A 23,979-nucleotide genomic window follows, 5' to 3' on the forward strand; every position below is an offset into this window, starting at 1 on the left:
GGTCCTTTACTGATGCAGCTATATTCCTGCAGTAAGTTACAGGCTCACTAAGTAGTATTTCAATTATTCGCCTTATAATTATCTATTGCCTTATTTTATTTTATTTACTCCAGTCATTAGATCAGTTCATATATTGTTGCATTCAAGGAGCAAAATGAAAAAACAACAACAAAAACCCCAACAGCTTAAATGGTGCAGCAGTCACACGCTCGCTGTGTGTATCTGTGTGTAACAGCTCATCTCTCAGACGGATGTGGGTTAATGAGGTTACAGTGAGATCACCATGTAACATCAGAGGATTTAAATAATGAATGAAGTTACTGCTGCTGTGCCACCTACTTACACCACACACAGGCCCTTTCTCCGTGTGGAGACATTTATCAGTCCAAAGAAGGAAGAGTTGTACTCCCACTACTGTGTGAGGAGTCTGCACTGCACTGCAAGCCCTCACCTCAGATACACACAGACACACACAAAAACTGGGAAGTGCTACTGTGTGGGTAGTGCAACAGTAAATAACATGTAGAGAAGGATAAGGAAGAAATGTGATCACTGACCTGCTGCATGTGTATGAGGTTCTGTGGTGCATATAAAGCTGCTTTCAGATATTGACAACATAACATTGTTGGCTTAATGTATTTATCACCTGAGGTTTTACATTAAATGTCCCTAATGGCTTCATTCAGAGATGCCAGCACATTTATACTAAGAATTATAGGCTTGTGAAATATTTGTTGGCAGGTGAGAGACAGAGGAACAGAGAGAGAGAGGGAGGGAGGGTTGTCTCTCTTTTCACAGCTTGCATGTTTTCCTGCTGAAGCTTAATGAGCATCACTGCTGGACACTGTCAGTCCACTAATATGTATTCACATCAGCTTCATCATTGCACATTACACAAATATGGAGCTCTTTAATTCCTGTTTGCTCGCCTGCTGGATGCATGAACTGTTGACTGAATATCATTACATTAACAGTTGCATTAATTAAAATGAAAACAGTTTAACATTTTCTCCTATTACCTGATTTCTCTGACATACTATATCTTATCTTGGACAATGGGACAGGTCTGTGTTTAATGACCCTTCTCCTCCCACTCTCCATATCGGGGCGTTTAAGAAGCAACATGAATCATAATATTCAGAACCTGTCTTTAAGACAAAGACACTTTTTGAATTGATCTGCTGAGGATGAATAAAGTTCTTTGAATTGAAGATTTCTTTTCTCACCTGATGACCTCAGAGGGAGCAAACTCTATCTTGCTGCTTGAGCTCCTGGCTGCTGTCACAGCACCTCCCATAATGCCTTGCTGATGCTGCATAGGAGGCTCAATGTCTGTCCTCCTGCCTCCTTCTGATGGTGAGGGAGAAGGAGCAATTGGAGGTGAGGAGACGGGGGAAGGGTTGAGAGGAAGGTACGGTGACAGGGCGGTGGATTCGGCATTCTGGGAGGCCAGCAGCGCCGACACTGCCTCTGAACTCTCGCGGTGCACTGTGGCCTGAGCGTCATCTGTGATGTCAATCACACCACTGCCATGGAGATGAGACGACGACGGGGTCTGGGACCGAGAAGATGCTGAAAAAAACAAAACAGGAAAAACACACTATAAGAATGCTGTATTTAATCATACTTGTGATATTCATGACAGTGACCCTGCACCAGCTGACTGTACCTTTCACAGTGTTCTTGCTGCTCTCCAAGATGCTGCCTTGAATGGTGTCAGATATCAGAGACTGTTGCCGTGGAGACTGGGTGATCTGTGTTACCGCCACCAATTCCTCCACCTCCTTCATTATAATTTTGCCAGTTTCCTTAACCACACCCTTCTTGCTGTCCTCTGCTGCTTGAAGCTCCACCCATGGGGACAGCCGACCAATTAGAGACGAGGAATTGTTCATTTTGGCGGCCTGCATGAGTGGCTTCTCGTCTTCCTCCATTTTGGAAACGGCACTTGGTTTTACGTCACTGCTGCGAGTCTTAAGTTCATTTTCAGAGTTGGGCTCTGAGGAGGAGGAAGAGGAGGAGGAGGAGGATGACGAGGAGGAGGAAGAGGAAGAGGAGCACGAGGAGTGGGTGGTCCTCTTGTTGTGTGGGTTTTCTGAGTCACTGCTCTCTGACAGATCAGACGTCATGTCGGTCTTCAGCCTCTTTAATCCTGCCTTCTTCTCATCTTCCTCACCCTTCCTGCGTTTGTTCACCACCTGCTTCACCTTGGACTTGGAGTCTGGAAAAACAAACACAAAAAGAGAAGTTTATTCATTCTTGACCTGACTCCTTTTGCTTGTAGCTCTTTTTACTAGCTCTTTAACAGTAATGTCATTAATCGGAAATAAACATTTACCACAGGGAATAACTTTGACTCAGTCATCTTTACCATTGCTATTTTGTCAGAGAGTCCAGGTTACTACAATGACTCATACCTGGAGGCTGTGGTGTGTACAACCATGCAGAGATCTAAATGGATATCTCTGCTGTGAGAACAGCCTGAGATCATTCAAATGGTTTCCAGTACTAAAACACCTTAAAGACCACAGTTAACACTTTGGTTTCTTCTTGTTCTTTGCTAATGAAACAGTCAACATTCAAATGACATATTATGTTTGGTTATATGTTATTCACTGTGATTTTGTGGTGGAAACAGAAGAGCAGCAGAAATCCCTGATGCTAGTACTGTGTAGATAATGTTTGAGTCAGTTCCACACTGTGAAGGTGCTTGCCCTCACCTCTCCCTGTGGTCTCCTCTCTCCTGTCCTTGTCTTCCTCTGGAACGCTGCTGTCGGATCCTTTCCTCCTGGAAGAGCGAGAGTTGCGCTGTTCTCTCTGCTCCCGTCCGCTGCCGCCGGGCGAGTGGTGCGATTGGCTGGCCGGTTGCTGGCTCTGCTGTGATTGGCTGTGCTGCTGGGAGGCCAGCGTCCCCTGGGAACCTTTTGGGTTGGGGCCTGATGAGGTCATGATGGGGCGGGGGCTGTTGGCTTGGGCTCGCGTATAATGACTCTGTAAGAATCAGAAAAGTCAAAGGTCAGAGAATGCAGACAAACATAGTGACCAAGCTCACAAATATTACTGGGAATGTTTCAACATACACCAGTACAGTCTAATGCAACCTAACATGACCACCATAGGAAATCACTTGTTAATCTACACTAACACTGGTGTTATATTGGATTTAAAATACTCCCAATGTATGAGGTCTAGTCTAAAACTCCAACCTTGATGGAGATGCCTGATACCCAGTGAGGCTGTATTTACTGGAAGGTGTGCAAACAACGATCATAAACACTGGTGGGACTATATATAGCTGTTCTTCTGTTGAAGGCTGTGATATTTGTCAACTACATATCAGCAAAGCTTTGAGTGTAACCTTCAGCCATTCAACAGAACCCCAGACACCCCCCCAAAATGACTGCACAATTAAATTAACACATCTCAACAAACACTGACAACAACCTTCATGACCTTATTAGTTTTCATTAGCTGGACTTAATGTGTGTACAGTATATCAAGTATTCTGTGCCTGTGTTGTATGTTAGTGGCAGCTGGATGAATATCTTATTATATATATTAACATATCTGTCTTCCAGCAGCAGTATCCTCACATCCCACATAATGAACCTGCTTTAGAAAGCTACACTGCAGTGATCTGTACTCTATAGTCAATCATTTAACTGTGTTTTTCTTGAGTCACAAAGCAGAGGAGGAGACAGCCAATCAACAGTTTGTGTCAGACAGATGAAGAACAGATTCTGACCAGTTTTTAAACTTCCCATTACAGGAGCAGTGCTAGTGATTTCAGTAGTTTCAGTTTTTCAGTTTTAAGTAGAAAGAAATAATAACATCTGAATTGTGTATGAACTGACCCAAACATTTACCAATATAAAATGAGAGACTACAGTGCAGTCAGGAAGTCTTATGTAGTATCATATGTTAAAATGTTATGACGTTTTCAGGTTGGAGACTGTGCAAACCACTGGGTCTATTAGATTCATATTTTACTCATATTATTACTTGAAGTTTTTGATAAATCGTCCAATTTCCTACTCTACAGTGAACATATCCTAGTGCCTGGGTTGGAAATTCAACCTTTTAGTGAATGTTTCATTTCTACTCTGCTGTACAGATTCAACACAACTGCCCTGACAAGTTCTGACTGCACAGTTTGACTGACAGAGAAACATTCAAATCTTTACATTAGTTCTTTACAGGAGTCTTGTCATATTAATGAGATAATTTAGAGGGAGTTAACATCCAGTCTGTATCTTAGGAAACAGCAACCCTCTCATACGCTCCAGTGATGCTGCCTGATGAGGGTTAAAAGAAGAAAGTGAAAGCAGACTGCAGATGTGCTGAAAGATGACATTATCTATCCATCTGTGAAGGTTGGTCTTTCAAAGAGAGGAGGATTGACTGATACTGAAAATCCAAGTAAGTCAGAGACACCAACCTGAGCCACTTCACTCAAACTGATCTATATCATTAGCTCTTTTATGAATACAGGAAAAGTACATGTTCACGTCCTCCTATAGCCCAGATAGGTCAAGTAAAACGCTTGACCATCTAACCTACAACAGTCGGTGTTTAGATGATTTAACGTTGCTTTCAGCCTGTGTAAATAATGAAGGGGCTTGATGATGATGCATCACAAGGAGGATCACAGTTGGGTCAGGCTGTTAGTACATGTACAACATCTGCAGAGTTATTATGGAGCCTCCTCAGCTCCTTGCTGAGAGAAGGTCAGCGTGCCGTCAGCGTGCCACTCTGTGTAATTACCATCCTGTGCTCCTGAAGCCTGTCTGGGACATGCCATTCATTTTCAAAGATGCTGAACATTTGCAGGTTGAACTGTTAAATGAGCCTGTGAGTGTGACCTTGGCTAATGCCCAGGTAGAAATTACAGTGGCCTAAAGATGCATAGTAGGTACTGGTACATGGGCAATAAGTTACACATGATGGGCTATTCCAAAAGCCCAGAGTATTCAGCAGAGTCAAATGAGATCCGATCTGCTCGGTCCCAACCCAGTAATCTATGAAAGTCAGTGCAGCACTTTCTCTCTTTGTGATCCTCACGTCACGCTGAGCTAATCTTGCAGTGGACGACTGAAGCAGATGGATAGGCTATGGGGTGTTAGCTCCAACTCACCAAAATAAGAGCAGCAGGGAGGTCACTATTTCTCAGAGTTACAGACAGGACTCAGAGTTATATAGAAACTCTGCACTACTCTACACGATCGCAGCATTGACTTCAGCACCCATCAAAACAGCAGAAGAGATCCTGTGTGGTTTATGCGCTTGTGACCACACCCAGCTGTGATGGAGTATTCTGTCATTGTGAAAGCTGTGCTGCTCAGGCTGTGGCAGAGATTACGGCAGTAACTACTAGACAGGATGTTTAGGCCTGGGTGTAGCTACACTTTGAAATGAACGTTTGACTCGGCAGCTTGTGCCAGAAATAACTGTCATCTATAAGCAACCAAACACATTGTTTTGTGATTTTCCGTATTTTTCTATTTGGTGCAAAGTTGTTGTTGTATGTTCACTAGTAAAAGGTTTTGTGATAATCTCAATAAAACATATTTCTACTAATTAATATACACATTTGACAATAGAAAAGGAGTTAAGAGAAGAGGAGTGACTGTGTTAAAGTGGAATTGTTATATTAGTGAGTTGTTGTTCTTAAGAGGGGAGATACAGTATGTCAGTCAGAGACAGCGTTAATTATATTAAATACTGAAGACATGAGGAGTGCTTGAAGAAAGGTGTACTGCTTTACTGCTAGTCTGACTATTAGTTATTTAAGTATTTTGATGCATGTCATTTGTTCATTCAAGTGCAGTACCAGCAAAACGATTCTGTCATCAACTTGTGCAGCTGCACTTTGCAGATACCAGTTCACAACTCTGTAGAAGCCTACAGGTAGACATTGAGATTTTAATGATGTCGGTGAGTGATGACCAAATGATACCAAAGTGGAAATGGAATAAAACGTGATTCTGGATCCTAAGAGCGTCTCTAACCCTGAATCTAACTCTGCATTAATCACTGATGTAACCTCTCTCTCTCCCCTCCTGCCAATAACCAGTGACACAGTGAAGACAGATGAACGTGAGGCAGCTCAGCTTCTCGGTTCATGGACGTGCCAATATGGACAATCTTTTGCCAGATGGAGTTTATAAATATATACAGTTTTGTTACAAAGCCCCAAATCTCCCTGCAGCTCAGTATTGATGTTTTCAATCACTGTTACATTTCAGGAAGTATTCAGATTTGAGGGTGTACAGATCATCAGCTGAAAATGTTCAATACGCCAGTCCTGCCACTACTGATCAAACAAGCGCAGGTTGTGTCTGTCTTCATTGTGGAAAACCTGGTTATGGAGGGTTAGAGGGTTTTTGGGGGTTGGTGTGAGGTGGATGTAAAGTGGGTGTGGAGGTGGGTGGGGGGTTTGGGGGTACCTGAGTGTTGCCAGTGGTCCCGCCGGGTCTCCCTCCTGCCATCTTTAACGTGTTAACAAGAAAAAGAAAATCAAAAAGAAAAAATAACAAAATGAAATGAATAAAAAGAAAACGTGGGACAAGGAGAGATTTTGTTAATGACTGCGGGACCAGAAACTACTGGCTGAGTGTTCAACAGGCCGGTTCACCAGTGAGCTCCTTTCATTTACACAACGTCTCGTCACTTTTCAACAAACAATACTTCAGTCTGAAAAGTGTTGTGCTGACATCTGCCAACATGTCGAGTGCAGCCACATGAAAGGAGCCGATTGGTAACCAGTGCAACAGTGTGTGTCTGTGTGTGTTGGCTTTTAAGGTAAAGCACATAGGAACCTCTTTTACTTTAAGAAACAGGGTGACATCAGAAACAATGAGACAGCAAACATGGCACTGACAGTAATAGGAAATAATTCATAGACTGAAAATACAATGGAGTTCTCCTGGTTTGGAGCAGTGCATGGTAAAAGACTTGGGAAACTATGTGAATCAATGTCTCTGAAACAAACAAATACACAGACACAATGTAGATGAGTGCTTGACAAATTGAAATAAGCAGTATAGTCTACCCGCAGTGCCAGAAACACAACAACAGAGGCTGTGTTGTGGCTGCATTCAGCTTGGGAAAACACACAGTGGCTCAGCAGTCTCTGACACTTTAATGACTCAAGAGAATAATCTGCAGATTAAGTGCAGGCCTAAATACATGTAATCCATTTGAAGTCTGTATGTGGAGAATGTGAAACAGAGTGTTTCTGAAATAAGCCTTTATTTTCACCAAACTAGCCATGTGTTGTCTTTGTCTGGCCAAATTCACACTTATTGGTTTGGTTTTTGCTGATGGATTATGAATTTCTGTTCGATCTGGGAATTTATTTGAATTAAAAGACAGTGTTTTGTTTTCCTAGCTTTAGTATTCTTTCATGTAACCTCTGTTGACTGTACATGAAGCTACAGAATGCATTCTCTGTTGGATTCCATGTTTTCCATTTATTACCTAGACTGTGATACCTGCCACAGGTTTCATTATCAACCGATAATATTTTGACACTTCTCAGTCAGTGAGGCTTGTTGTTTGTTTCATACAGAGTGAAGTGTTTAGGTCACAATTGAATTCTAGGCAACAAAAAAACGAAAGTTTTTGCTCTGTGCATTTATGCCTATTACAGTTACATGGGTCAGTTATTAAAACTAGCACTGACGGTGAAGGTTAGGAAGCCTTTAACAGCTGCGCACATCTGCTGCAGTGTGTGTTTGGTTTGTGTGAAAGTACTCACGTGGGCAGTGTTGTTGTTCTGGCTGGATCGTGACCTTCGTCTGGAGGTGATGCCGATGTTTTCTCCTTTCAGCAGGGAGTGGACCACGTCATCCAGAAAGGTCATCTGGATCATGGATGGATCTACGTTCTGAGGCTCTAGCACCTGAACACATCCAAGATTCATTTTACACTGTCCATGTGTCAACCAGGTCTGATGCAACTAAATATCATCAACAAAACTTTATATACATTTTTTTTAAACCTTTTTTACAACTAAAATTGCATTAAAACCAAAAGCTGTACGAAGCAAAACTAATATAAACACTTCTTTGATGTATCTGTGGAATCTAACTGTGTCGCTCCTGACTAGTAAAACTGTTCCCACCATTACCCATAAGCCTTTATTTCTCAGAAGCTGATTTAGCAGTTTAGCAGCACCATCTCACCTTTCAATGACAACTCAATTTATCTGCAAACCCACTGACACTGACACAATAATGGTGAAAGTTGTGTGTGTATGTACCTGGTCATTCATAACGACCATGTTTCGACTGAAGAGGTCGTGGTGTGTAATGATGCCAGTGAACCACTGGGTGGCCGAGTCCTGTCGATACACACGTACACGGTAGCCATTCAGTGAGTAGGGACCTGGAAGCAACAGGAAACGGTGTTGTCACAGTGTTGAGTTCTCACGTCTTTATTGCAGATTCCTCATTTTGTGACACACATGTGCTTGCAGTAATGAGGTGACAACACAACATGTGCAAGAAAAACAATGCTTTTGCAATACGCTGTGACAATATAGTGAGAATAATAGAAACTTACCTTGCATGAAAATCTCCTGCACCTTCTGGTCTTTGAGCCAGCCCTTCACTTCTTCATGGAGCTGAGGGTTGTCTCTCAACACCGGGTTCTGACTGTCCACCTCATCCTGAGAAACACACACATACACAGGAGATCAAACCCTCTGAAACACACTTTTAAATGAGTCCAGACTCAGCTCTCTGTCGTCAGTGTTGTCAGACTATGTGGTATTTTAACAGACACACCCAACTGAATGAACATTCTGAATCCTTTCAGCCACCTCCTTTATTTGATCTCACTTTGTTTCAACATAATTAAGTTTCACATTGAGTGAAATGCAACCATCACACACAGACAGTGACACACATTCAAGCCGACCATTAGAATCACAGTCTGATCAGTTGGCCACCGACACCACTAAAGCGTACTACAGTAAAGACACAATAATACTAATAGTCAACATGTTTTAACTGCATGAGTGGTATACAATTATATTTTAAAGGGGGCATTCATGGTTTTTCTATGCTGCTCAATGTGGTTTCTTGCTGTAAAGAGTGGTGGAGTTCTCTTGACAAGAGCTTCAGTCATACTGTAGCTGTGTTTCCAAGGAGCAGTGGTACTTCTTCAAGTACAGTACGGCCACAGCTTGTTCGCAGGCAGATGATGAAAATAAGCGATAGAAACAAAAGTTAACATTGCTGTTGCTCACAACCTCTGGAAAAGAGATGGATGCAGAACGCACCAGGTTTCTGGTGGAAAGTGAGTAAAGAGATGCTTCATAGCAACAGCAAAACCTACAATTTAAATGGTGTTAGTAAAAGCTGAGTTGCTGATAACAAACAATGGAGAAAGGCTTTCAAACACAGACAATACGATCTTTGATTCTGACCAGTAAACTCTGAGGCTCAGTAAATACTATAAATGTTCATTCATGTACCAACCACTGAGAATGGTAAGTGTTCTTTTTGAAGTACAGTGATATCAATACACAGAGCACAGCTGGTGTTCACTATGGGACCAAACAAAAAAAGCCTTACATACAGTACTCTGTACACATACACACACACGCACAACAGCTCTCAGGCAAACCATCAGCCTTGAAAAGCCTTCCTTTGTTTCACTCTCTAGGTGGCACAGAGCGAGTGTAAAACTGGAAGAATCAGAAAAGCAGCACGAGAAACAATTCTATATCTTCACACACACCACGTGTGCAGACACACACAGAGAAGAAATACACTGCACAGTGAGAGAGGACAGAATGAGGAAGAGGAAACCACAGTCACCACACTGGTAGCACACTCTGCTTCCCTGGTGTGTGTCTGTGTTTGTACGCAAGCACATGGTTCATGAGGTTATTTTGGGAGAGCCTTCGAGGTGATGGATGCATCACACATGAATCATCACAAACACCACTGCTGTGTTAGTAACTAATGGATTCTACTTCGTACTTCACATGTAATGCATAGACAGGACATGGTAGTACACAGTAGGACATTTTTCCTGCAGTGGAGGAGGTCAGTTGTCCGTCTGCATCCTAATGATGGGAGGACACGCGGTAGCTGTTGACCTTCTCTGTGCAGAGGGAGAGTGGGAACTTCCTGCTACGAAAACAGAGTCAGTGGTGAGACTGACTGTTGAGGAGAGGAGAGGAAAATATTCTCCGTTTGACTTATTCAGCCTGTTAATCATCTCAGTGAGCTAGCTGTCATGACTGTCTGCTGCCACAACAACATAATAAAGCTTTATCTACCCAGTTAATAGGTCACATCTCAGTCTTTACAGTGGAAATGTCATGAGGGGACAGAGTCACACAGGAATGAAACTCACTCAGCAGCATCAGTGCAACCTGAACATCTCCACTCAGTGCAGAGCTGCAGGAGTCACTGAGAGACAGGCTGATACTCAGCAGGAAGTAGAACAGACAGAATGAGTCTTTCATTTCACCTTCCCACCCCCCCTCCCCTCCATCTCCCTCGCTGTTGCAGTGCTCTAGTTTCCCAGTCTTGTCCGAGCTTCAAGTTAAACCAGCATACAGGCTAAAAATAGCACGCTGGAATGCAGTGCAATAGAGGTCAGGAGAAATGTCTCCCATATATTCTTACAATTTGAAGCTTTCAGTTTTCTCAACACTCTTATTGCAATCATCAGTCCAGACATGATGAAAGAAACAAATCATGTAAAAAAAACAAAACAAAAACAAACATATGATGATTTAGGTTTATAAAGGGAACTACATTCATGACTAGGTTCTGTATTTAAACATTAAAATTTGTGATACATTTGGTATCACAAAGCAATCTCTTGTAGGGGATTACCATTTAAAATACATGTATTATAGTACATATAGTATAAGGTAGAAGGCCAATAAGTGACTTTCTCTACTGTATGTTCAACACATTTAAATTTCTCTCCCACTGTTGAGTGAGGGTGGCGGACTTATTTTAGATTAATCAGAAAGTAAGGTGTCAACAGCGATATTAATAGAAGTTGTACACAGCCCTCTCTGTCCTGTGGTGACTATGTTTAGCTTGATGCTGGCAGAAAATAACACACATGTATGCCACCGTTAGTCTATTCCTGCTGCACCCCTCACCACCGCCATCTATTCCTGCTCACCGTAGGCCTGTGCAGACATGATACGCTCGGAGAAGACGTTACCACGGCAACATGGGCACAGCAAACACCTATTGGTCTATTTTCGACAGACTGGAGAGAAATGGAACATGAGCGCAGAATCGAGCGCAGTGATATTCACGGTGTGTGATTCACTGTGATTGAAACATGTCATCGAGTTGCAGCGCAGAGTTAGAGCTGCTGGTTTTAGAACAGCAAACTAAAGTAATACATGGTGCTAAAGTGAATATAATGCACTCTATTCAGATGTTGCTCATGAATAAAGTAACCTCACAGGAATGTACAGCATCACTTTCACATACAAATATCCAACACTGCAATAAGCAGTCCTGCTCAGTCATTTGCAATCTTCCAATTGGCCTGATGCAGTCAGAGATATTCAAGTGATACGACAGGAAACGGTACGATCAGATCTGCCACTGACACATTTACATCTCGCGGTTTACGTCATCATGTCGTATCAATTCAACAACCTATGATACTTTGAGAGAGTACGTTCACTTCATTAAAGAAGGTACAGTGAATGATTAAAAGTAACCAGACCTCACATGCAACTCTACAAGAAGACAAGGATCAGATGTTAAAAACTATGCTGTGTGCTGTTATTTATGGAAACAGATGAAGTGAATCTCAATTAGTTTTCCAGATGTACAGACAGTAAGTGTAGAAACACACCCGAGGCACATCAACTTATCATCAACTACACAACACAACACAATGTAAATCTATTACATGTTTAAAAATGTGTTGCTGTGTATGAGCAAAATGATGGGTGATAAGCGCCTGCCTTTTTGAATAAACTTTAATGACACCATTAACTAGGACAGAGTGAGTTCAACAATAAATGGGATTTCTTTTGTGCTTTAGGATAATGACACAGTTACTTTATGATCTACTCATTAAAATACATGAAGAACAGCTTTAATTATTGTCCTCAACCTTCTCCTTGCTCTATTTCTATGAAGGCAATTTGTTAAAGACCCACTTTGAGCACAACAAAGGTAGACTCACTACAGTGTGACATGAGGACATCTTGTGCATCAGATAATTAGTCACATATCAACAAATATGACACACATTCATGTATATATGGAGACAAAGACAGATGGCTTGTTAAAGACTTCAAACACCCCTCTTTTCACATCTTCTCAGGGCCACTGCGCGTTGCCATGGAGACGATGAGGCTGAAGCGGGAGGGAGCAAACTGCGGGAGAGTTTCTGATGTCATTATTCTTTTAAAACTCATATTGTCGCTCAGGGACTGAAATGGTGAACATCTGTGAATGCAGCATGTTGTGTGTATGGGGGAGAGAGTCCTTTCAGGTACGAGGTTATACAAGACACACACACACACGCCCAGTTTTGCTACAAAAGCCTAATTATGTTCAAAGTTTGTTGCTAAAAGGTGAATAATGAGATTAAAAAAAAAATCAAATGTTTTGTTATTGTTAAACATGATGTATAAATCCCTAAATCCCATAAAAGTTCAAAATAAGTTTAAATAGTTACAGTAGGTTATGGTTTGATATCACAATACGATGGTCAATCAGTTTTAGCTTTATAACTATGTGGAATTGTTGTATTTAAGTACCAGTATTTGATATTTACATGGTTTGTTTTCTGTGTAATGTTTTTAATGTTTCAGTCGGGAGTTTCTGGTTGCCTTGGTGAAAAAGTGACTGATGCATCTTGAATGTATTGGGGTACAAACATTTGCTGATTAAGGCTGTGAAATGTGGTGAGAAGCTGCGGAAAAAGCTTTTAAGTGGATCCCTAGTTATTTTTTTTAAGACCATACTGACAACAAGTAGAAAGAAAAAGAACATATGCTGATAATAGACAGTAAGCCAGAAACCACAGAGAGAGACAAAGACACAGACAGAGAGACACAGCCAGAGACAGACAGAGAGCGAGGGAGGGAGATACAGAGAGTGAGAGAAAGAGAGACGGACAGAGAAAGAGAGCGAGCGAGAGAGAGAGAGAGAGAGAGAGAGAGAGAGAGAGAGAGAGAGAGAGAGAGAGAGAGAGAGAGCTTTGTATTGGAGCACTGCAGGGCAGAAAACCACAAAGTTCCACTGAGGCAGGACTGTCAGATGAACAGCATTAAAGAAAAGGCTGTGTGTGTGTGTGTGTGTGTGTGTGTGTGTGTGTGTGTGTGTGTGTGTGTGTGTGTGTGTGTGTGTGTGTGTGTGTGTGTGTGTGTGTGTGTGTGTGTGTGTGGCAGCTGCTGCCTCCCTCCTCCTCCTCCAGTAAAACTCACTCCTCCTCTTGGCTCAAACTCCTCACAGCAGTGTCCTCGTCATTTAGACATATTACCACACTGCAGATGCAGCTGAAAACACTATTACAACTGTGCTACTAAGAGAAAGGCTACAAATGTTGTTTACAATATCACTTTCTCGGTATTGTAATAGAAATGCTGCTTGTTTACCAAAGCACCAGGTGAAATTAAAAATGCATTTTGAGTGTCATCATCCCACATCCCTCCCTGATGTGATCTCTGGTTGCAAAATAAATATGGGCTTCCCTTTGCTCCACCTCTAACCCTCAGTAGAGGCTCCTGTACTTATTGTGATTTGATCAGCCAACCCCCCACATCATATGCTTCATAAAGCTTGTGATTGGAGTAGCTGGATGAGTAATATGATGAATCTGAGAAGTACATTTGGATTATCTGATGAAAATATTCTCTGCATTACCACAGAACGTGGCTGCAGGTTCATTTATTCATGTCTCTCTTGTTCTCTTCCTGCTGATCCAACAGCTCACGTGCAGCAGATGTGGGCCCTCTGCAGCTTTGTGGCGGGTTATATCACGCTCCAAATCCCCGTGGTTTTCCACCCACTCACGGCCATGTCTCAGTGATCAAATCAAGCAATCCCGTCTGCTATTAACTGATGAATCATTTGGCCTGTGAAACACCTGAGAGCGCTGGAAACCGGTCATCACAGCAGGCTAGAGGTCACTGTTAACAAAACCCATTATGATTCATTGATTAAGGAAGAGTTTACACTTAATCATTGTGACTGTTCAAGTCTACTTCACTTGTTAATATATCACATTTCACTGTGACACGACTGTCCACTCAAGAGAACAGACTAAAGCACATGTCAATACTCAGTAAACAACAAATCTATCATAATCAACTCAACAACTGGACTGTAGTATATGATTTAATATGTCACTGAATGTCATAGTGTCAGCCTGCACGCTCACTGAGTCACACTGGCCTGCAGCCAAAATACCACTACAACTGGGAGGGAGTGAGGATGTTACAGAGGTAGGAGATGGAGGGTGGAGGTGGGAATTTACAACATTTTGACTGGACTAGAAACTGAATATGTTGGTATCTTTAATGTTTTTGAAGCACTTACACTCCCAGCATCAAGAGGAAAATAAACTCAGTCCACACACTCTCTGTCCTGACAGTGTGTGTGTGTGTGTGTGGTTTGGTCAAACTCTTGAGTCAGCACTAACAGTTTTATTCTCCACCTCCTGTCCCTCAGCCTCAACACACACCATAACTTTCTACCAGTGGGCACACACACATACACAGAAACACACACACACAGGGAGAGAGAGAGAGACTGGAGCAGCAGGCTGGGTTGGCCCGCTAAACAGTGACTTCATTGTGCCGTTTATGCCAAACAGATTGTAGCCCCCTCCCTCTCCCTCCCTCCCTCCCTCTTCCTCCCTCCAGTCTTCCTGTCCAACTGGAAAAACAGAGAGGGGCGTGGCCATGGCTTCACTGCTCTGAGTGTGTGTGAGAGTGTGTGGCGTGTGTGTGTATGTGTGTAAGAGAGAGTCAGACTGTTTTTTCTGCTCTGTGGGGTTCAAAGGTCCTCAGAAGAATGGGCAGCTCTGTGTGGGCAGAGGAACAGAGAGCGGGAATGGAGGAATCTGTGTGTGTGTGTGTGTGTGTGTGTGTGTGTGTGTGTGTGTGTGTGTGTGTGTGTGTGTGTGTGTGTGTGTGTGTGTGTGTGTGTGTGTGTGTGTGTGTGTGTGTGTGTGTGTGTGTGGTACAGTCAGCAGTGCCAGGAAGAGAGTAAAGCTCCCACTTTTCTTCACTTGAGTGTGAAAGTGTGTTAGTTATTTTGAAAAGCAGCCACAGTGAGAAACACAGTGCATCACTGTATATAGTAGACGACAGGAGCTGTGGGTGTGATCCACTTATATTTAGTTTTCAATCTGATACAGAGTTTCAACACATGACAAACTAAATAAACGGTTAGGCTGACAAAGAATGACTATTTTACCAGAGCTAAATTCACCTTTATACTATTACACACAGAAGGCCACAGGCTGAAAATGTCAGTCCAGAGTAAAGTAAACAAACGTCACAGTGCCAGCTGCAGTTTCAGACAAGACATGACGGGGGATCTGCTGCTACTGTGTCTTCTTCATCTACCCATGATGCTCTTTGGAGAACAAATATTTTGAGATGCTAGTTGTTGAAAGTGGGATGTCATGACCACTCACTGTCACTGTCTGGCGTTGGCATGTGAATGAACACAACAGTGAGCTCTCTGCGGTGGTCTGCTGTTGTCGGGGTAAAGAGATGTGGCAGCAGAGGCGGTGTGGCTGGAGCCTGAGACAAACACGTCCACACAGTTTACAGGGACGGTTCAGCGTTAAAATATTGCCTCTGTAGTCACACAGCCGTTGGCATGTGCCTCCACATGAGTGTAAACACATGTCAGTTGCTATAGAGACGACACTGGACAGTTTGGGCAGAGGGGAGAGACTGAAGGACAAAGTGACACAAGTTGAAGAAAAACTGTTTGTGTAGCTTTTTAGTAACACGTCCAGTGAAACTGATCCCAGTGCAGCTCCTCTGCTCCCTGTGACCACTGCTCTCTGTCACTGGGACTGGACTCAGACTGCACAGCAGCTCACTTCCTGTTAACAATGAATAGGAAACACAGAAGCCACCGACCTGTGTGTGCAGCTCTGTATCACAGCATAAATGGATGAATGGGACTGTGGGAAATGTAATTAAAGCTCCATCCATCTCATGCTGGTAAACTGAACTATATATAAACTCTTCCTCTGTATAAACGACAGGGCTGCTGTTAGTGTTAACCTCTCTATTAATCCTGACCACAACTATAAATGACAAACCATGACCAACTTGCTTGTGGCTCCTCTTACAATTATCATACAGCCCAGTGTATGACTGTCACTTCCACATATACACACATACAGTGTCCTGATCTGACAACCAAACATGTTGGGGTGTGATGTAGCCATCTTGTTCTCAGGGAGTGTGGACTAGCAGATCTCTCTGTGGTGGGTCTGAGCAGTGTTACATAATACACTGCATTTGTGTTGTGTGGACGACAATGAGCGTTGTCAGTCCTCTCTGTCCACACAGGGGACATGCTGACATTCATTTCAAATTGGATGGCTTGTTGTTTTTTGGACCCAAGGCCCGCATTTCTTAAAAAATGTGATATTGATATTACTGCAGTGAAAAGTATTGATACATTCATTTAATTCTGTTTAACGGTAATCAACATGGTAATCTTTTTTAATCTGGTAGTCTTTATTCTACAAATAATGACACTATAAATTGATCCAATCACTTACAGTTAGTTCCCTGTGACGTTAGTGTCTCGACAGGGCAGAGAGAACTAACCATAACTAATGTCATCAGGCTCCTGGGATATTAATAATGATCTGCTGCGACCAGAGGGTGATGCAAGCCTGTTCATCACCTCTGTTGACACGCTGCACCGGTGGTAACTGACCATGACCGAGTCGGCGCACGGGGCCACAGGGAACAGCCGCAGAAACTACTGCACAAATTCAAAGCATGAATCACTAGAAGACATGGCAACAGTGGCTGCGACGTCGGATTGGCTGCAATCAAATGAAAAAAATAGAAACTGTGTCTCACTCTCGGTATTTGGACATGTCTTAAGCACAAACTGATGACGGATGGTCAGAGTGTGGAACACAGTCTTCCCGTCTGGTTGACACTGAGTGGAACACAGTGTTCCAGCCAGCACAATACAAGCTGTGTTCAGCTGCGGAGCTCTGACACACATACACACACTCTAATTAAATACACAGCCACATAACACAAGTATACATCCCCATTAAATGCCGCTTGTTGTGGCCCCGCCATATCTAGTGCGTGTCTGTGTATCAGTCAGTATTAATGTGTGTAATGTGTGGGTGTAAATTATGAGTCAGTATTGAGAGGTAGTGTAGGATCAGTCAGAGAACAGACTGTGACTGCGTGTGTTGGCTTTGTGTTCACATTAAACCCTGGCAGTGTCAGATCCATATGGAGCGCAGCACCCAACCCTGGCTGCTCTCTTGGGCCCATGATACTGCATGGCTGCAGTATCCAGCCTAGAGCTAATTGTGAATGACTAATTCTTCATTAACTAATAAGATCCAGTTATGATGTGTTCATCTGCCAGTGGAAAACGTTGTCACAGTTATTTTTCCACACAGGCGTTTATTCGCAGCAGGATCACAGGTAGTTTTTCATGTGTTAACTGCTCTGCAGCTGAAAGCACAGCCAGGAATTTCATTTCAAACCAAATGTATGTCTGCTCCCGTCCGCCGTCTCACCATCACACGTACACATGTGCCATCATTCAACGGTGAGACGGCTACGGGCTGGCAGGAAGCACAGCGGTTCAGAACCTCTACCATTCTAACCTAACACAGGTGCTGTAGGTATGCATGAGATGAAGAGCGTGCATCCAGCTGGGTACAGGTGCAGGACAAAAAACAGCAAGAAAAAGGGGAAAATAGACAATCTGCACACTGCAATTTCCTCGCCCCAAATCCTGTGTCTGACTGTCTGTACATGCAGCCTGTCTCTGTTCCCTGGGATGTTCACTTGACAAAAGCCTTGCAGAGGGAAACAGGGATAAAACCATGAGAGCTCTGATTGTGCAGGCAGCCTCTTTTTAATAGGTGTCAATAACATATGATATTAGAAATGTATTCATATTTCATAATGATAGAACGTATCAGAGAGCGTTTCCTCAATGTTTTACTCATGTTACTGCAGCACCTTCTGCTCACAGAGGTTTGCACCAACAAAACCTATGATATCTTTATTATAACTGCATTGTTGCAAATGTATAGATATTTAAAAAATCTAAGTATGAAATCTCTCATACAACAAAAGCATTCAGGTCTTTAATTCAGTTACAGCTTCCAGTTCTCCTGGGTACTGTAAGTCTCCACGAGACTCCCCCTCCCCTGCTCCCCACACAGTCAGACACTTGTCCTGAAACCATGGCAGTCTCTCCTTGGTTGTCGTGCATCGGTCACTGTCATGCTGAGAAGTGAACGGTCGACCCAGTCTCAGGTCCCCTGCACTCTGGAGCAAGTTTTCCTCAAGGATGCATCTGTATTTGGCTGCATTCATCCTTCTCTCTGACAAGTGCTACAGTCACTGAGGCTGAGCAGTGGGTGTTTCAGGCAGTTTTTTTGTGTCAACAGACCAGAGACTCCGCAGTGCAGAACAATTTACTAAAATGTTGATGAATAACGGTTGAATCACTGCTGAACTCGGTTGTGTAACGGCTCCCTTGTTGACACCTTCGATGCCAGACTGTTCCGTCATGAAGGTTGTGTCTGCAGATAGACTGTTCTCCATGGAATTTGTTATTCTGAGGAGAGACTAACCATGACCTTGTCCTCATTGCAGTTTGGTGAGGGAGAGGAACGGTTCAACAGATTCTGTGCTGTTTCTCATGTGCTGAGTCTGCTTCATATGTTTATTGGAGTGCCTGACCAGAGAGTGTTATTTAATCATTAACTACTCATCCTCTGAGCCTGTCATGTTCCTTTTACTCACGGTGGCTTCTGTCCAACCACTCTACCATAAAGGCCTGATTGATGGAGTGCTGCAGAGATTGGTGCTCTTCCAGCAGGTTCTTTTAAGGTCTGTTAGAGAAACCACTGGGTCCTTCGGCTCGTCACCTTTGAGAGTGACATTTCTGCCTTCGTTTTTTGATGGTGATAATAAAAATAGACAAGTGCTACTCAGGGAGAGAGAGAGGGTTGGTAGTAAAGGCTCAGCCTTGACATGTGGTACGTGCTTCACAAGGTGAGCTACAGTACCACTGCACTTGGTCTGAATGTCTTTGTCGATGAGAGATTTCCATTTTGGATATTTTATAAATTTGCTAAAATTTTAAAAAGCGTGTTTCCACTTTGTCATCATCAAAACAGCATTAAACAGCAAAGTGTGTAAAGAATAAAGGGTGTGGATACTCTGCAGTCATTTCACATGGCACTGCAGTTACAGTACTGACACAAGCCAGTAGTAATCAGGCACAACAGGTCACACAAGGCCCAGTGGTGAATAGGTGTATTTATGCATTTATATCATGCATGAGCATTGTGATTACCTGGTATGGTTGGAGGGTTGAATGGTCCGACAGGAAGTCCAGCTGTTGGTCTAACAAGAATTCCACTGCTGTTACTGATGACAACAAGCTCTTCCCCACCACTGGCTTAAACGCCTGCACAAAACAAAAACATACAACATGGTCAGCAAAAACAGTTTCACAATAACATCATCAAACATCAGAGGAGCAGCTTCTTTCGATGAGCGCTCTGATCCGAGCGTCACATCACATGCAATTGAGTACTTTGTGGAATTCATCAATTCTACAATAAATATATAATAAACAATACATGTATAATTTATTTTGGAGCTGCAGTTCTGGATGAAGAAAAACAAAAAAGGCTGTAAACCAAATGTCAAAAGAATTGATGCAGAGAAAACTGAGAAATGAAGGAAGAGAGATGAATGACAGAGCAACATAAAAGATTAGAGAGAGAAAAACACGAGCCGAGACAAGATGAATAGCGAGAGAGAGAGAGGGAGGGATGGGAGGGATGGAGGAGAAAGAGCCAGCGAACAGGGGCTGGAAGGAGAGCTCCAGAGTGGTGAATAAATTAATGAGCAGAGGAAGTCTGACAGTTCAAAGGCAGAACACTCCACTTTGATGTTGCTTCTTTTACCCACACGCGCACAGACACACCGATGATGTCTGTCAGCCTGCGGTCTGGGCTCAGCTGTTACTGCACATGCAACACAGAGAGCAGCCTGCACTGCCTTCAATACTTCCTCTTCATATCTATAGATGGGACTCTAATGCACCCACACTATTTACAGCTACATTCATCGTTATGCAGAGGCGGTTGATTTCTTCACAACCACATCACTTTCCATCTATCTTGTTTAGTATATGCAGCATATGTGTGTGTGAACACATACATAACCTGGTCAGTCTAATAGAGAGATGAGAGATTAGAGGTGAGAAACACGACCGCTGTGACCCCCTCCCTGACAGACATACACACCCACCCGCAGGAGGTGGCAGGACATTGTGCGTGCAAGCAAAACATGATAGTGTGTGTGTGTGTGTCTGCAGCTCTATTTCTGTCTGTCTATACATATCAGATTTCCAGCCTGCAGTGGCAGCACAGGCCTCACTGCATGAAATCACTGGCATTTATTCCACTAAGTGACTTGTCCAGTGTCCTGTTGTGGAGAATTATTAGATACATAACAATAGCCCGCTTTAGATCACGGTCAGGACGTGATGTTTGTATGAGGAACCTGGTTATTCATATAATGTCTGTAATGGTGCCTTGTGGTCAATAAAATGTTTTTCTGACAGCGTCGCCCACATCTGGTGTTTCTGACGGAGCTGCGTCACCACCAGTGATGGAAATAAGTTAACAGTGCTTTAAAATAACGGCATTACTAACGGCGCTACTTTTTTCAGTAACGAGTAACCATAAAAGTTACTGTTTTGCCCGTTACAATAAAATCCGACTCAAGAAACCCCGTCACAAAATAAAATACACCCGTGAAAGTGTACGCTTTTTTAGTCCATCAACTAGTTGGAAGCTGTTTATCTGGAACTAACCAACTCACTCAGTATTGTCAGTATTATAATACTGAGTGAGTTGGTTAGCTCCAGATAAACAGGAGGTTACAGTTATGGTTAGGGGGGAAAGTCCAAGTAATTTGACATATTTGAGCATTTTATTAAAAATAATAACGCAATAGTTACTTCTCCTGGTAATTATTAGTTACTTCTATAATGTAATGTAAAGCAACTATAACTGATAACTTTTTTAAAGTAAGGTGCCCAACACTGGTCACTAGTTGCGGATGAACTCTTTGACACTTTAAAGCGTCTATGTGAAGAGACCACTGTGCTCCTTCGGAGCTGCTGGGTGGAGAAATAGCTCACCCGCCCCCACCTTTTCAATGTCAGAGGTGCCGTGTCTGACAATGTCTGTGACTTTCCAAAAATGACAATCTGACATTTACACCCACTTGACACTGTGGCAGAGGTGAGAGAGGAGCCAGGGCTTCGTCTTCTCTCTGCAGCTTATTCTTTTCCCTCCATTATTCAGCTCTATTCAAAAGCGTATGAGTACCGGTAGTTAAAAACCAGCGTAAGGTTACATTCAGGCAGATTTTAGCGTTTTGTGAAAAAGCAGCGCCTGAATTCATCTGAGTGAGGTCTGTCTGTCAAAGCAGCAGAGGTGTCTGTGCCAGACCACAAAGCAACACACCTCCACTCCCACAGTTCCCTGCTGTTTTTTCTCGGCTGGTTTTGGTCTAAAGGCCCGCTACAGACTGATCCAGGATCCAGGATTATTGAGTTTACATGTGCGCAACAGGGGAAATTCAATCAGTATGGGCACAGAAGAATAAACACAGAAGACAACAATCAACACTTTACCACACCAAAGGAGTTTCTCACATATAAAACCATCAATAGCACAAACCAAACAGGCTTTCCTCTTCACAGAGAAAGAATCTGAATGCAACACTGTACAGAGTCTGTGTGATCAGCCGTCAGAGTTGAGTCTCCACTGTATGCTGCTGCTCATATAACCTGGCTCCATTATAGATGCATGATGGGAAAGATTTATGAGAATGGCCACCACTAACAGCCTGGACGCAGAGCAGAGGCGATGCAGAGGCGTGATGGAACCTTGACAAGGTTTGCAGCATGTTAATGCAGAACAGATGAAGTGGGGCTGGCTACCATGGCTGCAGGCGCAGTTGGCTGGTAAACCTCTGAGGATGCACGGCCACGGCCACGGGAAAGAGAAGGACTCAACTCTCTTCACACACATCTCCAAGTGAAGATATAGTGGTGAAGAACAGAACAGATTCAAAATGCAAGGCCATCACACCAGCTGAATTTGAACTAGTAGGTCCAAGTTTGTCTGTGTCATTTTTTTGTGTGTATTGCGTTCACTTGCAGCATCTAATGACATTAACAGATTTGTTTCTGTCGTCCATTCAGATACAGATAAAAACCTGAACAGGTCTGTAGAACAAGAGGAATCGATGAAAAAAGAAGCATGTGAGTAAAAAAAATCCTTGGGTAGAGATTAGGTCACAGGGTCATGAGTACCTTATTGTCATGTTGCTAACAGCAACTGACATCCTGGAGCTTTCAGTTAAATAATATGATCTTCTCATTAATAGTGAGACAGTTTTTATCAACTGCTGCTGTTTCTATGGGAACAAATAAAACATCCACACTCATTATACAAGTCTTGTTTCTGTTGGTCTGTTGTCAGCGAGGAAAACAAAGGAAAAGTTGGCAGGATCAATGACTTTCAGAAATGATTCATGCTCTGGTTGTTTAAACTCACACTTCACAGTCAGAGCTTTGATACGATACTTAGTCATCTGATTCCCATCTTTACCAGAAATTATTTCTGCCTTGACTGTTCAATTTGAGCAGATTTGTCAGAACCGGCCTTTTGCTGACTTATAATTACTAATGAAAGACATTAAAACAACTAATAAGAGCACAGCAGGGAGTTCATTTAGGTAAATTAAGTCCAACTGTGTTTAGTGAAGCAGATGATAGACAGACCTGCACAACTGAACCTGTGCTGGATTCATCCAGGCAAGGAAACGAGTCATAGATGATGAAAACACAAAACTCCACAGTTGTGAGTTTTAGATATTTGATTTGGACCTCAGAGAGTTCACACAGAGCGGGCTACCGTCTGGGGATCGCTGCTCCCATTCCTGTCTGACTAACGGAAATGACAGTTCCTCCATCCCTCCTAAAATGATTTGTCCACACAGCCACGCGTGCACGCACACATGTGCGCGCCCCCACACACACACACACACACAGACACCCCACTCAACCACAATTAGGTCACATCTGCCACAGTGTGCCAGGAAAAAGCATTCTGTCACTGTGTATTTCCAGACAGGCAGCAGGAGAGTGGATGAACAGATGAGAGACACGTTCACTTACTGTCAGTGCACCACACACACCGATGCATCTGCACAGAAATAAAGAGACCCAGAGATGTAATGACAAAGCATATTTACACACACACACACACACACACACACACACACACACTTCCCAGCAGTATTAGCATCTGAAAAGGACAGACGTGGAAAAACGCCAGTATAAGACAGCAGCTCCGTCTCCATGAACAGGCCACACATCCTCCACTGCCCTGTGTGCACACACGTGTGTGAGGTGAATAATTGATAGGGAGAAGTGCAGCAGAATGTAAAGGAACTGAGGAGGGGATGATGGAGCTCATGCATCACTAAGTGACCTAGAGAGACAACGACCACACACACACTCGCACTGAAGCTCTGTCATTCAGGAGGCCATTATCTGATGAAGGTCATAGAGGGAGTGGGACAGGACCAGATAAGGGTGAGAGATCTGGCCAGAGCAGCGTATGGGTAGAAACACAATCCACAGTCTGCACCGGGAGTCTCCCTGCAGGTCTCACGTGATC

The 23,979-nt window shown here is 43.1% G+C and overlaps 1 protein-coding gene across 4 annotated transcripts in view; it reads right to left on the bottom strand.

Moving 5' to 3' along the window:
* Positions 1–23,979, bottom strand: part of jmjd1cb (jumonji domain containing 1Cb) — a 108,312-nt gene that overhangs the window by 17,839 nt on the left and 66,494 nt on the right. For 3 of the 4 annotated variants that reach the window (XM_083994332.1, XM_083994331.1, XM_083994334.1), the window contains 8 exons: positions 19,563–19,676; positions 8,566–8,671; positions 8,264–8,388; positions 7,760–7,903; positions 6,447–6,488; positions 2,721–2,991; positions 1,670–2,221; positions 1,227–1,572 (listed from right to left, as the gene is read on the bottom strand). In XM_083994332.1, the coding sequence (XP_083850458.1) occupies positions 1,227–1,572; positions 1,670–2,221; positions 2,721–2,991; positions 6,447–6,488; positions 7,760–7,903; positions 8,264–8,388; positions 8,566–8,671; positions 19,563–19,676 (1,700 nt within the window). The remainder of the gene's footprint in view (positions 1–1,226; positions 1,573–1,669; positions 2,222–2,720; positions 2,992–6,446; positions 6,489–7,759; positions 7,904–8,263; positions 8,389–8,565; positions 8,672–19,562; positions 19,677–23,979) is intronic. The other variant, XM_083994333.1, reaches the window with a different exon arrangement.

Source organism: Trachurus trachurus (assembly GCF_905171665.1).
Source record: "Trachurus trachurus genome assembly, chromosome: 19".
Classification (NCBI taxonomy): Eukaryota; Metazoa; Chordata; class Actinopteri; order Carangiformes; family Carangidae; genus Trachurus; species Trachurus trachurus.